Genomic DNA, 12,711 nt, shown 5'->3' with positions numbered 1-12,711 from the left:
TGGAAAATGAATCAAATCTGGAGCCTATGGAAACAAAATAAGCGAGAAGTATGGAAACAAAATCGCAGAGAAGAGGAGAGAATCAAATTGAGTGATCTGGATCAAAATGGAAACAAAATCACAGAGAAGATGAGAGAATCGAAAATCGCTGAGAAGAAACCGATGAGAAGAGCGTGAAATCTGGAGTGAATCTGGAGCGAAATTCAAAAATTAAATTAGCGAAATGACATATTTACCCTCTGCGCCTATTTTTATTAAGTAAATCTAAGTTTGAATCTCAACCACAAGATTATAAAATATGTGTGGTCCAGATTTAGTTATAGAGTTATCATGTGATTTGAGGGTTATGATATGATCGCATCTCTATATATATATATATATATAGCACGAGCATGGGGTTATGCATTGCGATTTGAAGCCGGAGAACTTCCTTTTCGCGAATAAGAAGGAGAATTAGGCTCTCAAGGCTATTGATTTTGTATTGTCTGTGTTTTTCAAGCCTGGTGAGATAATCTCTTTCTCTTCTTATGTAGAATTAGGTATTAAATTCGCTTAATTCACGAGGCAGTTTTCATCCCCCCTTTGAATTTGGGGGTTTTGTTGTTCTTCTCTCCAGTGGGTTTGGTGTATGTTATGTTTCCCCAAATTCGACTGTTTCAGTGATTTTTGATTACTCTTTTTGGATTGTGGCAGTATGTTTTCACTCAATTCCTATCGATTTGATGCTCTACTAATATTATAAACTCTTTAATCTCTATTATTGAAGCAGTTGTCCCCCATTTCAATTTGGGGGTTTTGGTGTTCTTCTATCCAGTGAGTTTGGTTTGTGTAAATTTCCCCACAATTCAATCGTTTCAGTAATTTTTAATTCTCTTTCTGATCGGTTGCTTTTGATTGTGATTTGGTGATGGTAGTCGGGAGGAATTGGATTATCAATTGTGTTGGATGTGAGCTGGATTAGGGAATCAAGCTTGCAGTCTAGGTGTTTGGTATTCTAACTATTGATATGTGAATTATTAGTCTTACTTTTTAGTGGTTGACATTTTAATACGAGTTGTTGACATTTGATATTTTGGCTATTGATAGGTAAGGTGAGTGACGGATCGCGTAGAAGAGCACCTGGAGCTTTGACCATTGAAATGCTCTGTTCCAGTTCCCTTGCTGCCTCCCTCTGCAACTGGGCCTTCTTCGGCTTCAGTCTGTCCAGATTCACAAGGCATGTAAGTAGCTAGTAACACCGTGTTTATCTTTGATATCTTTGTTGCTATTTTGTGCTGTTGTTTGGTGTGTTACTGGAATTGCTTTGAAGTGATATGAAGGAAAATGAGTTAAAATAACTGCAATTGATCACTAGTTAATTGATGAAGAAATTATTGAATCTTGCTTTGGCAAATGAGTTAGATAATAGAGTATATTATTGATGAATGTAACTGATTTACGTAGGTGAGGTAAGAGAAGCGTATGATAGGGTAGGATTTGAAGTGGTTACTGTTCGAATTACTGATTGCCTTTTTAATTCGAAATTTGTGAATTCATTTGTTAATTCTGTGGATTCGATTTTTCTAAAATCGAAAGCAAATTACAATAATTTGTGAAATATATGGATGCAGCTTTGAATTCGATTGTGTTGCTGGAATTTTTGAGTTGTGTAGATAAGGTGTTTGTGATATTGCCCAAAATATTATTGTTGACATAAATTATATAAGTTGTTGACATGAAGATGAAGATGTTTATTTTTGACATGAATTATATAGCTCGTTGACATAATAACATTTATTGTTGACATAAATTATATAGGTCGTTGACATAAATTTTATGAAAAATGTTGTTCACATAAATTATATGTAAAACATTGTTGTTGGCATGAATTATATTTAAAACGTTGTTGTTGACATAAATAATATAGGTCGTTGACATGAAAATATTTGTTATTGACATTAATTATTCGTAAAATGTTGCTGTTGATATAATAGTTGACATAAATAACGTTTGTTGTTGACATCGTAGTTGACATGGATAATGTTTGTTGTTGACATCGTAGTTGATATGTGAATTATAAGTGTTACTTTTTAGTTGTTGACATTTTAATACGAGTTGTTGACATTCGATATTCTCAGTATTGATATGTGAATTATAAGTGTTATTTGTTAGTTGTTGACATTTTAACACGAGTTGTTGACATTCGATATTCTCGCTATTGATATGGGAATTATAAGTGTTATTTTGTTAGTTGTTGACATTTTAATAGGAGTTGTTGACATTCGATATTCATGTGAATTATAAGTGTTATTTTTTAGTTGTTGACATTTTAATATGAGTTGTTGACATTCCCTAATCTCGCTATTGATATGTGAATTATAAGTGTTATTTTTTAGTTGTTGACATTCGATAATCTCGCTATTAATATGTGAATTATAAGTGCTATTTTTTAGTTGTTGACATTTTAATATGAGTTGTTGACATTCGATATTCTCGGTATTGATATGTGAATAATAAGTGTTATTTTTTAGTTGTTGACATTTTAATACGAGTTGTTGACATTCGCTAATCTCGCATTGATACGTGAATTATAATTGTTACTCCCTCCGTCCCATAAAAGTTTATACAAAACTTTTGGGCACGGAGATTAAGAATTTATATTAAATAAATAGGAGAGATGAAAAAAGTAGGAAAGATAAGAGAGAGTAAAGTAAATGATGGAATAAAATAAGAGCGATTAGATGTTTTGTCTTTTGTTAAAAAAGAAAATGACTCAACTTTGTTGGGACGGACTAAAAAGGAATACGACTCAACTTTTATGGGACGGAGGGAGTATTTTTTAGTTGTTGACATTCAATAATCTCGCTATTGGTATACCAATTATAAGTGTTATTTGTTGACATTTTAATACGAGTTGTTGACATTCGATATTATCGGTATTGATATATGAATTATAAGTGTTATTTGTTAGTTGTTGACATTTTAATATGAATTGTTGACATTCGATATTCTCGTTATTGATATGTGAATTATAAGTGTTATTTGTTAGTTGTTGACATTTTAATACGAGTTGTTAACATTCGATATTCTCGGTATTGATATGTGAATTATAAGTGTTATTTTTTTAGTTGTTGACATTTTAATAAGTTTATTTTATTGAATGTTGAAGATTTGAAGATTTGAATGTTGAAGATTTGAAGATTTGAATGTTGAAGAGATTTGAAGATTTGAATGTTGAAGATTTGAAGATTTGAATGTTGAAGATTTGAATGTTGAAGAGATTTGAAGATTTGAATGTTGAAGATTTGAATATTTGAAGGTTTGAATGTTGAAGATTTGAGAGTTTTAGAGAAGATTTTAGAAAATGATTTCAAATACAATTTAATGAAAAGACAATTATACCCCCGTGTTGACATAATGTGATAGTTGTTGACGTTAAGTTAATCTTATGAATTAGTGGCTGAGATTGCATCTCATTTCTCAATTATGCCCAAAAATCTCATTCTAACAAGACCATATATATATATATATATATAGGGGTGCATTAAGGTCCTTACACCCCCTTAGTCTTAAACACAACACTAATATCATCCATTAGATGATATTTTCGGATGGTGGAGATTTAAAAGCAAGTTGTTACATTATTACCAATTTTCGGATACATTATAAGGGTAAAAATGGAATCATTCCAATTAACTGAGTGTCGTTCCAACTGCATGTCCATCATTTCGGGATTGTAATTAAACCCATGATACGTTTCACTCTCTCTCCTTCGTTTCTTCATTTCGTCTCCCCATATTCTCTCAAATTGAAGTCAGAACCCGCCTCCACATTTTGAGAAGCGAGAACCCTAGATTTCACAAGCAAACCTCGATACCCGACGGCGCCGGCGAATTTGTTTGGAATCGAACCCGTTTTCTACATTAATTTCCATAGTGGTGTTGATTTTATCATCTGGGGGAGCTTGGGGGAGCTTTCTGGGTAGGGTTCGCGCGTCGGTGGAACTAGGTAACAGTAGTTGACCACGAAACTGGTGGAAAGTTGTTTAATTGAAAAAGACTTGATTTTTGTGTTGTTGAGAAATATTTATTGGTATGATTTGCCAGTTGGGTTTACATTGCAGTCTCAATTTCATCGATTTAAAGTATTCTGTAAACCATTGTTGTGTTTTTGTTCAGTCGATAGTTTCAACTGAAGAGTTTTTTTTTTAGTCCATTATCAACAAGGTTGTGTGCGCCGAGTTAGGATCGGTCCATGTCTAAACATTTGCTACATTATTTAACTAAATCTCAGTAATCCTTCTTGAATAGGGGAGTTGGATTTTGAGAAAATGGCGAAGCAGGGTAAGACTTTGAAGCAGCAAGCAATCCAAGATGCGAGTGAGTAAAAAATATATTGGATCTGAGAAATTAACGGTCATTTTTTTAGTATCTGTTGGCTTGGTAGATGTTTTATGCGTATGGTGTTTTTTTGATTTTGTAAAATTTTGCTGCATAATTCGTTGAATCATGGAATGGTACTTTGTATGCTTGTTTAGATTCGTTGTTTGTGGTAATGTAAATGGATGAATTTTCCGGTTTATAAGCTACATCATCTGGAAAATTCAAAACTTGGATGTTATGTGTACATTGTTCAATTGATATGCTGCATCATTCCAGATACTCAATTGTGGGTTTATTTTGTATATTGTTTATGAAATTAGCTGCATTGTCTTTTGTAAATTTAATGTTGTGATGTTTTATACATTTTATACTTGTTAGGCTACATTATTTAGGAAGCACCATTTTATACTTGTTTAGCTACATCATATACACTGTATACTTGAATCTGTAGTGTGTAATGTGTATCTACATTTTAGAATTGTTTAGTTACATAAATCAGGTACTCAATGGGGGTGTGTAATTTTTACATTATTTATGAAATTAGTTGCACTGTCTTTTTTAAACTTATTGTTGTGATATTTTCTACATTTTATACTTGTTAGGCTACATTATTTAGGAAGCACCATTTTATACTTGTTTAGCTACATCATTTACCCTGTGTAAATGAATCAGCAATGTGTAACGTGTATCTACATTTTAGAATTGTTTAGTTACATCATCCAGGATACTCAATTATTGTGTTTAATGTGCACATTGTTTATGTAATAAACTGCCTTATTTTTGTGACCTAAATTTTGTGATGGTTTCTACATTTTATGCGTATTTGGCTACATTATTTAGGAAGCACCATTTTATACTTGTTTAGCTACATCATTTATCCTGTATAATTGTATCTGCATTGTATAGTGTCTTTCTACATTTTATAATTACTTGGTTACATCATATTGTGTAGCTACATCATCTCCCTTGTGTAATTTTGTGATGGTTTCTACATTTTATGCTTATTTGGCTACATTAGCTAGCCATCACCACTTTTAAATTGTGTAGCTACATCATCTCCCTTGTATAATTGTATCTGCATTGTATAGTGTCTTTGTACATTTTATAATTACTTGGTTACATCATCTTGGATACTGTCAATTCATGTTTTTAATGTGTACATTATTTAAGTCATAAGCTGCATTCATCTTGGAAAACTAAGGGATGTGTTGTTTTCCACATTTTATACTATTTGTGCTACATTTAATTGAAAAAGCATTAAACTACATTGTTAACTTAGTAAGCTACATTTTTTGTATGTGTTCATTTTTTGGCAGATTAAACTACATTGTTAACTTGGTAAGCTACATTGTTATGCTATCATCTATTGTATGTGTTCATTTTTTGGCAGATTAACTACATTAAATTATGCAGTACATTATACGATGAATACCTTACATTAAATATGTAGTACATAAGAGCATCTATTATTTACATCATGGCTCAATATCTGATTTGTGTGTACATGATTTGACTGAAGTAATCACTAAATCTTTATACAATCTGAATAGGTTCAAAGAGGGCAAGAGTTGAAGAATCTGACGACTTTGTCGACCCACCAGGGGAGATCCAACAACAGCCACAGAAGCGAAATAAGAAGGACAATGTTCTCTATTTCAGGAGGACGTCATAAGAGTTTGTGAAGATGATTAAGAAATTGAACCCGAGACAAATCCAAGCTGTCCACGAAATAGGGTTCGGGGGAATCCTGCACTTCAATATCACACATATTCCAGGCGATTTAGCACACTGGATTCTATCTGTGTTCGACAAAGCTCGGTGTAGAATCAATTTCTCTGAAGATGAGTCCATTCACATTGGTGAGGACGATGTGCATCTAACATTTGGGTTCCCAAAGGGGCATCTGTACATTGAACGACCGAAGCAGCAGACAAACTTTGTGTTTATGGACTCAGTAGCACACTGGTTAAAAAAGACCCGATATATGTGCACCCCAGGAGAGTTGGAGGAGCTGATGTTGATGGATGTAGATGGTGGTCCCGAGTTCAAGAAGCTGATCATGTTAATTATGGAGAATGCAATTATCGAGACGCCCGGAGACTCAATGTGCAAGACCAAGATCCTGCACTTCATTGATGATGTTGATCAGATCAGGAACTTAAATTGGTGCGGTTATGTTATATCAGTCTTGGAAAATGCATTCAAAAACTGGAAAGAGGGGGAAAGTGTTTCATTCACCGGGCCAATCAGCTTACTGGTGGTAAGTAATGTACTAATAATACAGTGTACTGCATTTTAATTACGTTCAGACCCTAATTCATGATTCTTTTTTGGGTTTCTTCACAGTGCTGCTATGTGGATAGAGTTGTTCACTGCAGATGTAAGGTGATTCGTGCCTGGCCAACCATAAAAGGTTGGACAAGGGAAACACTCCATAAACGGCAAGCAGAAGAAGTGAACTACGGTATGTTTGGATGTGGGAGCAAAGAGGACCAAATAAACAAAGAGGAGTATTTGAGGGAGGAGGAAAGGATGAGGCAGCAACAACCTGTGGTTGAGGACCGGCCAGAGACTAGCCGAAACAGAGAAAAACGTATCCGTGATGAGTGGACGGCCCGTGTATCTCAGTTGGCAGCAGCTGTTGAGGGCTGGGTAGACGATTTCAAGAAAATACCAATCGAGCTTATGGAAGAAAGTTGCTTCCGATTAGGGACACAAATGGGAAAAAAACTACTTGGGCTAGCCGACGAATCAGTACCAACAGACGAAGTTATTGTTGAGACACTAACTCAAGCTAAGGAAGACGAAGAGGAGTTCAATCCTGAATGGATTTCAGCAATTGAAAGGATGATGCAGGCGTACGACAAAAAGCTGAAGATAGAAGATGACTTTGAGAGGCCGTCGTTTGAACTCGTGCCCGAGTCAGGTGGGGATGATGAGAGAGCTGAAAGGCAGCAAGATGGAGTCGATGTACCAATAGGGGACGGGCCAGAAAGTGGTACAAGTGATCCGGTTAATCATGTAGCTGGTGACGGAGCAACTAAAGGCATGAATGTGGATATTGTACCAAGTGTCACGATTGAAACGGTATACATTAAGAAGTCAATTCGTACTGTAGTTGTTTAATCTACTTTGCTTAGATTAGGTTTGTACATGCTGACTACATCTATGTACATTACATTATGATTACTAATTTGTTAAAAAATTACAGGAAAGTGTTGAGCAGCATGGTGGTGATCTTGTTAAGACTATCCCCAATAAGGTAGTAGGGGAAAATCAAGTGGGAAACAGTGGAAAACAGGCTCAGTCAAAACCCAGTACCGAAGTTGCAAACGTGGCAGGACATCAAGATCCTCAGGGTAATGATGGGAAAAAAGTTTGTGGTAAGACTGTCAAAGGAGCTTCAAAGGCGAAAGGAGTAGTGATTAGGGAAGAAGTTGAGGTGGGACATCACTTGTTCAAACTTTACATTCGTTACATGATTATGCAACATTAACTCTCACAATGGAGTACTGTTAATTGATTTTCTTTTAATTGTACATTGGTGATTGTCTAGTGGTACATTGCTGACAAGCAAGTTGGTGGAGGTGGTAAGTCTAAGGGGAAGGCAGTAGCGGATGCTACAAAGGGGAAAGGAGTTTTGAAAGATCCACAAGTTGAGGTCGGCCATCAATTATAAAAATGTCACATTAGTTTTGTAAATGTATTACATTGCCTCTTACCAATCCCGTTTGTGGCATCTAATGAAGTTTTGGTGTATATTGTTGCTTGGTTTAATCTACATTACTGGATTGATTTCAATTAGTGCACATCTGTTCATCATGTAGGTTGAAAATACGAATCCAATTCAGAGAACAAAGAAACCAAGCCTTGTGCTTAGATCTCCGTTCAATGACAAGGCTGTGAAAATCACAGCAAGGGCAAATCAAGTTGACAAGGAAATGTACTACTGGATTTTGAACACAAAGAACGAGCATGAGTATGTCGTATGCAGTGTATTTTTACTTTCATTGTATGAATTGAATAATATTACTTCTCACCAAAACAATGTACGTATCTTTACAGGAAAGTAATAATTTATCAAGACACCTATGCTAAGACTGCAAAAAAAGAGTTTGTTTCTCTTGCACCATTTAAGGAAGTCTCTGTTGCTGTGCTTAATGCATGGAGCTCATACTTAAACCACACGGAGTTAGTAAAGGAACCAGAAACCGCTTCCAGGCTGTTTTTCTCTACCGGACCAAGTGTGAGTATAATACTAGCATTTAGTTTGCATAAATTTATTGACATTGATGGAGTTTTAAAACTATATAATGCAGATGCATACCATTGTGGATCCACCAGCTGAATGGGAAGAACAAAGGTTGTTTGATCTATTCCACACCAGGCATCTGGGTGAAGTATTAGCTGTGAAAGATTTTGAATGGAATAACTATGAACTGGTGAGGTGTATTTAATATTCAAATTTTAAGTATCTAATTTTGTGAATATGTTAGATTTTCTTCCCGATTCAAGGACCCGAACATGTATATCTTTTGTGCTTCTATGTTGCTGCTGGGAAGTTGAATGTGATTGACAACACACTTGCTGATTCACATGAAACCTTCAACGCTAAATATGGGAAAACACCTTCTTTGTTGGTAAGTACATTAATTAGCTGATAAGGTACATTATCTAAGTCAGCCATGGTGTTATATTTGGTACAGATTCAGAGTATATGCTATTGTTGTTGCCTACGGTAATTGCACAATTGAATAGTTTTATGGTTGAGAACTATAATTTAATGTAATTGAAATTATGCAGAGGAAGTACCTTGCTGATGCACTCACGAAATTCAGAAGACCCAAGCTAGCGGGTATGATTCGCAAATGTTCAACGCATCTACTCAGTATGCCATGGAGAGGCATTTTCAACAGGGTGGACTGTGGTGTGTACCTGATGCGCCATATGGAAACCTTTTTCGGAGATAAGGACAAAGATTGGGACTGCGGGTTCACGGCAAGGGGAAACAAAAACGTGGAAATGTTAAGGATTAAGTTCAACACGGCCTTACTCACGGTTGACCATAATATCAGAGAAAAGGTGAATAAAATTGCTGCAGATCGGCATTGGAAAGAGAAGCCTGCAAAGTTCAGTTTCGAAAAGTTTGTTCAAAATTATGGTTTGGAGTGAGTGATGCGCCTGTCTGAATTATTTTGTGAGAAACAAAGTATGTTATGCAGTTGTTAAAAACAGTTTCTGCCTTTTGTACGTTTGCTATTTCGGATTGTTGTGTTAGGGACATGCATTAATTATGAACTATGTTAAACATCTTTTGTTAAGCCACACTCTATCACATTATTGGAGATTTGGGGGTACTATCATTATGGTTTTTACATATATGTGTTGACCATGAACAGGGAAGAATTGTAAGGCCGAGGAAAAGCCTAATGTACACATTACTATGCAGGAAAGTTCTGTTGCAATTAAACACATTGGTTATACTAATGTTAGTGACCAATGATGCAAAGTGTTTTAGATGAATGTAAACTTTGTTCATGAGGAAAGTTGTTTGAATGCACTGAAGCGCTTTAAGTTGTGTTTATTCCATCCATAATACTAGCTTGTTGGAATTGAAATTTGTGAAGTAATAAATTGGAAAAAAAATCAGTTGAATCTGGGACCGCGAAGTATAATGTAAAAATCACAACAACCAAAGACAAAATTTCGGTATGAAGCATAAATAGGCAACAACGATTAAACTATTTGAGAAATTAAAATCCACATATTAGGCTGGAACGAATACCAAATATCCAATATAGTTACATTATTTGACAAAATATGGACATTATTGATTCATCAATTATACTTCTACCGAACTCCACTATGTTATATGATGTACCACCTGAGTAGTTTATAATAACATGAATAATGTAGCTGCACTGGAATTAATGTAATACGTCCAACAACTGAACCGTGAAAAAATGTAGCATTTAACTTAGAATAATGTAATACGAAAAAAGGTTTATTGGAAAACATAAATACGACAGTTCAAACAAAACATAATTCTTGATCGACTTCTTGAACATACATTCAGCATTTCTCCTTGCCCTTACCATTCACGTTTTCTGGGCAATTCCGGGAATCGTGATGGCCCATCTCTAGGCAATTCATACATCTCCTCAAAGGTCTATTGTACTCTTTTATAGCCTTCTCCCTCTTTGAAATTATACGCTTGCTATTTGTACTACATGACCCCTTTGTTTGGATAACGTCAGGAGGGTGAACTTCAACAACTTGTGGTCTGACCATTCCATAAAACTCTTCAACCATCCGTCTTTTTTCAACTGCAGATATAGGTGGAGAATCAGTGTCTATACTAGTCTTCAGATCTCTCATACCACCAGAAAAAGCGCGCAATTCATTTGATAAAATCAATTTCTCATCTTGGGCATCAGTGTTTTGAAACACATTAGCCGTGTATCCATGTACAGCCTTTGCCATCTTCATCCACCTGCATTCAGAGTACTTGTTTAGGGTTTAGGGTTTAGAGTACTTGTCTGGAATGACCTTCAATTCGTTGTTCTTGAATAGGTAAAATATGTGGCAGCACAAAAACCCTTGCCTGCCAAACAACTTGCATTCGCACACGTAAGACTGGTCCGTCTTGTCATGCGTCACAACAAATGTGTTTCGGTGGCTATCACCTACTTTATAGCAATCAATCACACCTTCGGATGACATACCAACAATCCGACATCTGTTACAACCCTCCACAATTTCTTCCTGCACTCTCCTGAACATAGAGTCGGTAAACAATGTGGATGCATGCTTTTCGAAAGGCTGGTCAGTGGCCAAAATTGGCACAAGAGTAGAATCTGCATAGTTCAGCTTTGCATTAGAATGACGTTGAGATTCCAACGCATTATTGAAACTCAAATAGAATTCAGCAAGATTTAATCGAGGCTTAAGAAAGATTTTGTAAAAACTGTTTTCAGACTCGGAAACAGATGTGGTCCTAATCATCGATCCCAGCGGAAAATCCCGAAAATAAGCCGTACTTCCTATGCCGATACATGGTTTTGAACCAACCCACATTTTCTAGACCATATTCTACAATAATTGCATCCCACATTTCTTCAAACTCCTCCGGTTCGTGTAATTCGGACCACACACAAGCATGGAAATCCTTCTTGAAATGTTCATCTGTGAGGAGCCTCTTCGGAGCTTTGAACGAAAGCTTGTGCATTATATACCACATGCACCACCGATGTCTAGTGCCAACTATAATTTCCTCAATAGTTGACCGCATGCCCAAATCTTGGTCTGTGACCATCATCTTGGGTGCGACACCCATGCACTCAATAAAATGTTTAAACAACCAAGCAAATGCACATGTCTTCTCATTCGAAACTAGACCAGCAGCGAATGTAACAGGTCTCCCATGATTATCCTTACTAGTAAATGGACAAAAAATCATACAGTACCTGAAATGTCAAACCATCAAATATAATGTAAAAAAACTATACATAATGTACAACCGTAAGGAGAGCATATTGTTTAATTACAATGTACCTAATATTGAATATAATGTAACAATTCGAAATCAACAGAATGAGACACCAAACATGTGGTAATTCCTTTTCGAGACACCATCGCACCAAAATAAGGCTACCAACTGATTTTCACTATTAACTTCAAAGTGATATGTAAATGCATCATATAGTTCCTTCTTCCTACGCATCTCGTCCAAAACCATCTGAACATCATAACCTTGAGCGTAAGCTTTAATGTCTCGAGATGCATTACGTATATCCCCAACGGTGCACCCCACCATTTGGTAGCCTCCCAATACCTCTTTCAGGAATTTGAAAGTCAACGTGGGGCCGATATTAGCCCTTGAACAATCAAGAATGAATTTCTCATGCACTTCAGTCAACTTTCGATTTATAGTCATGAATGGCTTATGTTGCACCTCCACCATGGTATGGTTATGTGCCTCTACAAACTCATGAATCTTATATCCGGGACGTCCGCCTTCGGAGAAATAACGAAGTGATATCTTCGCTGGGCAGCAACACCGGTTGGATAAACGTCTTCTTTTTAGCGTGAAACCATGTCTGGCGTTCACCATATCCTCCTCCTCTGTCCTCTTCTTACCTTGACGAGTACATACAATATACTGCCAAATAATAACACCTTCTACTTTTTTTACTCCTTGTTTGCGCGTGTCAAAACCAACTGCTCGAGCATACACATCGTAGAAAGCAAGGGCAAAATCAAGTGATTTGAAACACTGACCCACAACAGAAATCTTCCGAACATTCAGGCACAACAAAAACAGTTTATGCAATAAAATACATTAACTACT

The 12,711-nt window shown here is 36.0% G+C and overlaps 1 protein-coding gene across 1 annotated transcript; it reads right to left on the bottom strand.

Annotated features, from left to right (window-relative positions):
* Nucleotides 1-10,433: 10,433 nt before the first annotated feature.
* On the bottom strand, nt 10,434-12,324 carry LOC125206678 (protein FAR1-RELATED SEQUENCE 5-like). The gene is made up of 4 exons (XM_048105918.1): nt 12,020-12,324; nt 11,437-11,827; nt 10,966-11,306; nt 10,434-10,854 (listed from the first exon to the last, which is right to left on the bottom strand). Exons 1-4 carry the CDS (start codon nt 12,322-12,324, stop codon nt 10,434-10,436), a joined length of 1,458 nt encoding a protein of 485 aa, XP_047961875.1.
* Nucleotides 12,325-12,711: the final 387 nt, after the last annotated feature.

Source organism: Salvia hispanica, chromosome 2 (assembly GCF_023119035.1).
Source record: "Salvia hispanica cultivar TCC Black 2014 chromosome 2, UniMelb_Shisp_WGS_1.0, whole genome shotgun sequence".
In the NCBI taxonomy this organism is placed as follows: Eukaryota; Viridiplantae; Streptophyta; class Magnoliopsida; order Lamiales; family Lamiaceae; genus Salvia; species Salvia hispanica.
This window is presented reverse-complemented; position numbering and strand designations above follow the sequence as displayed.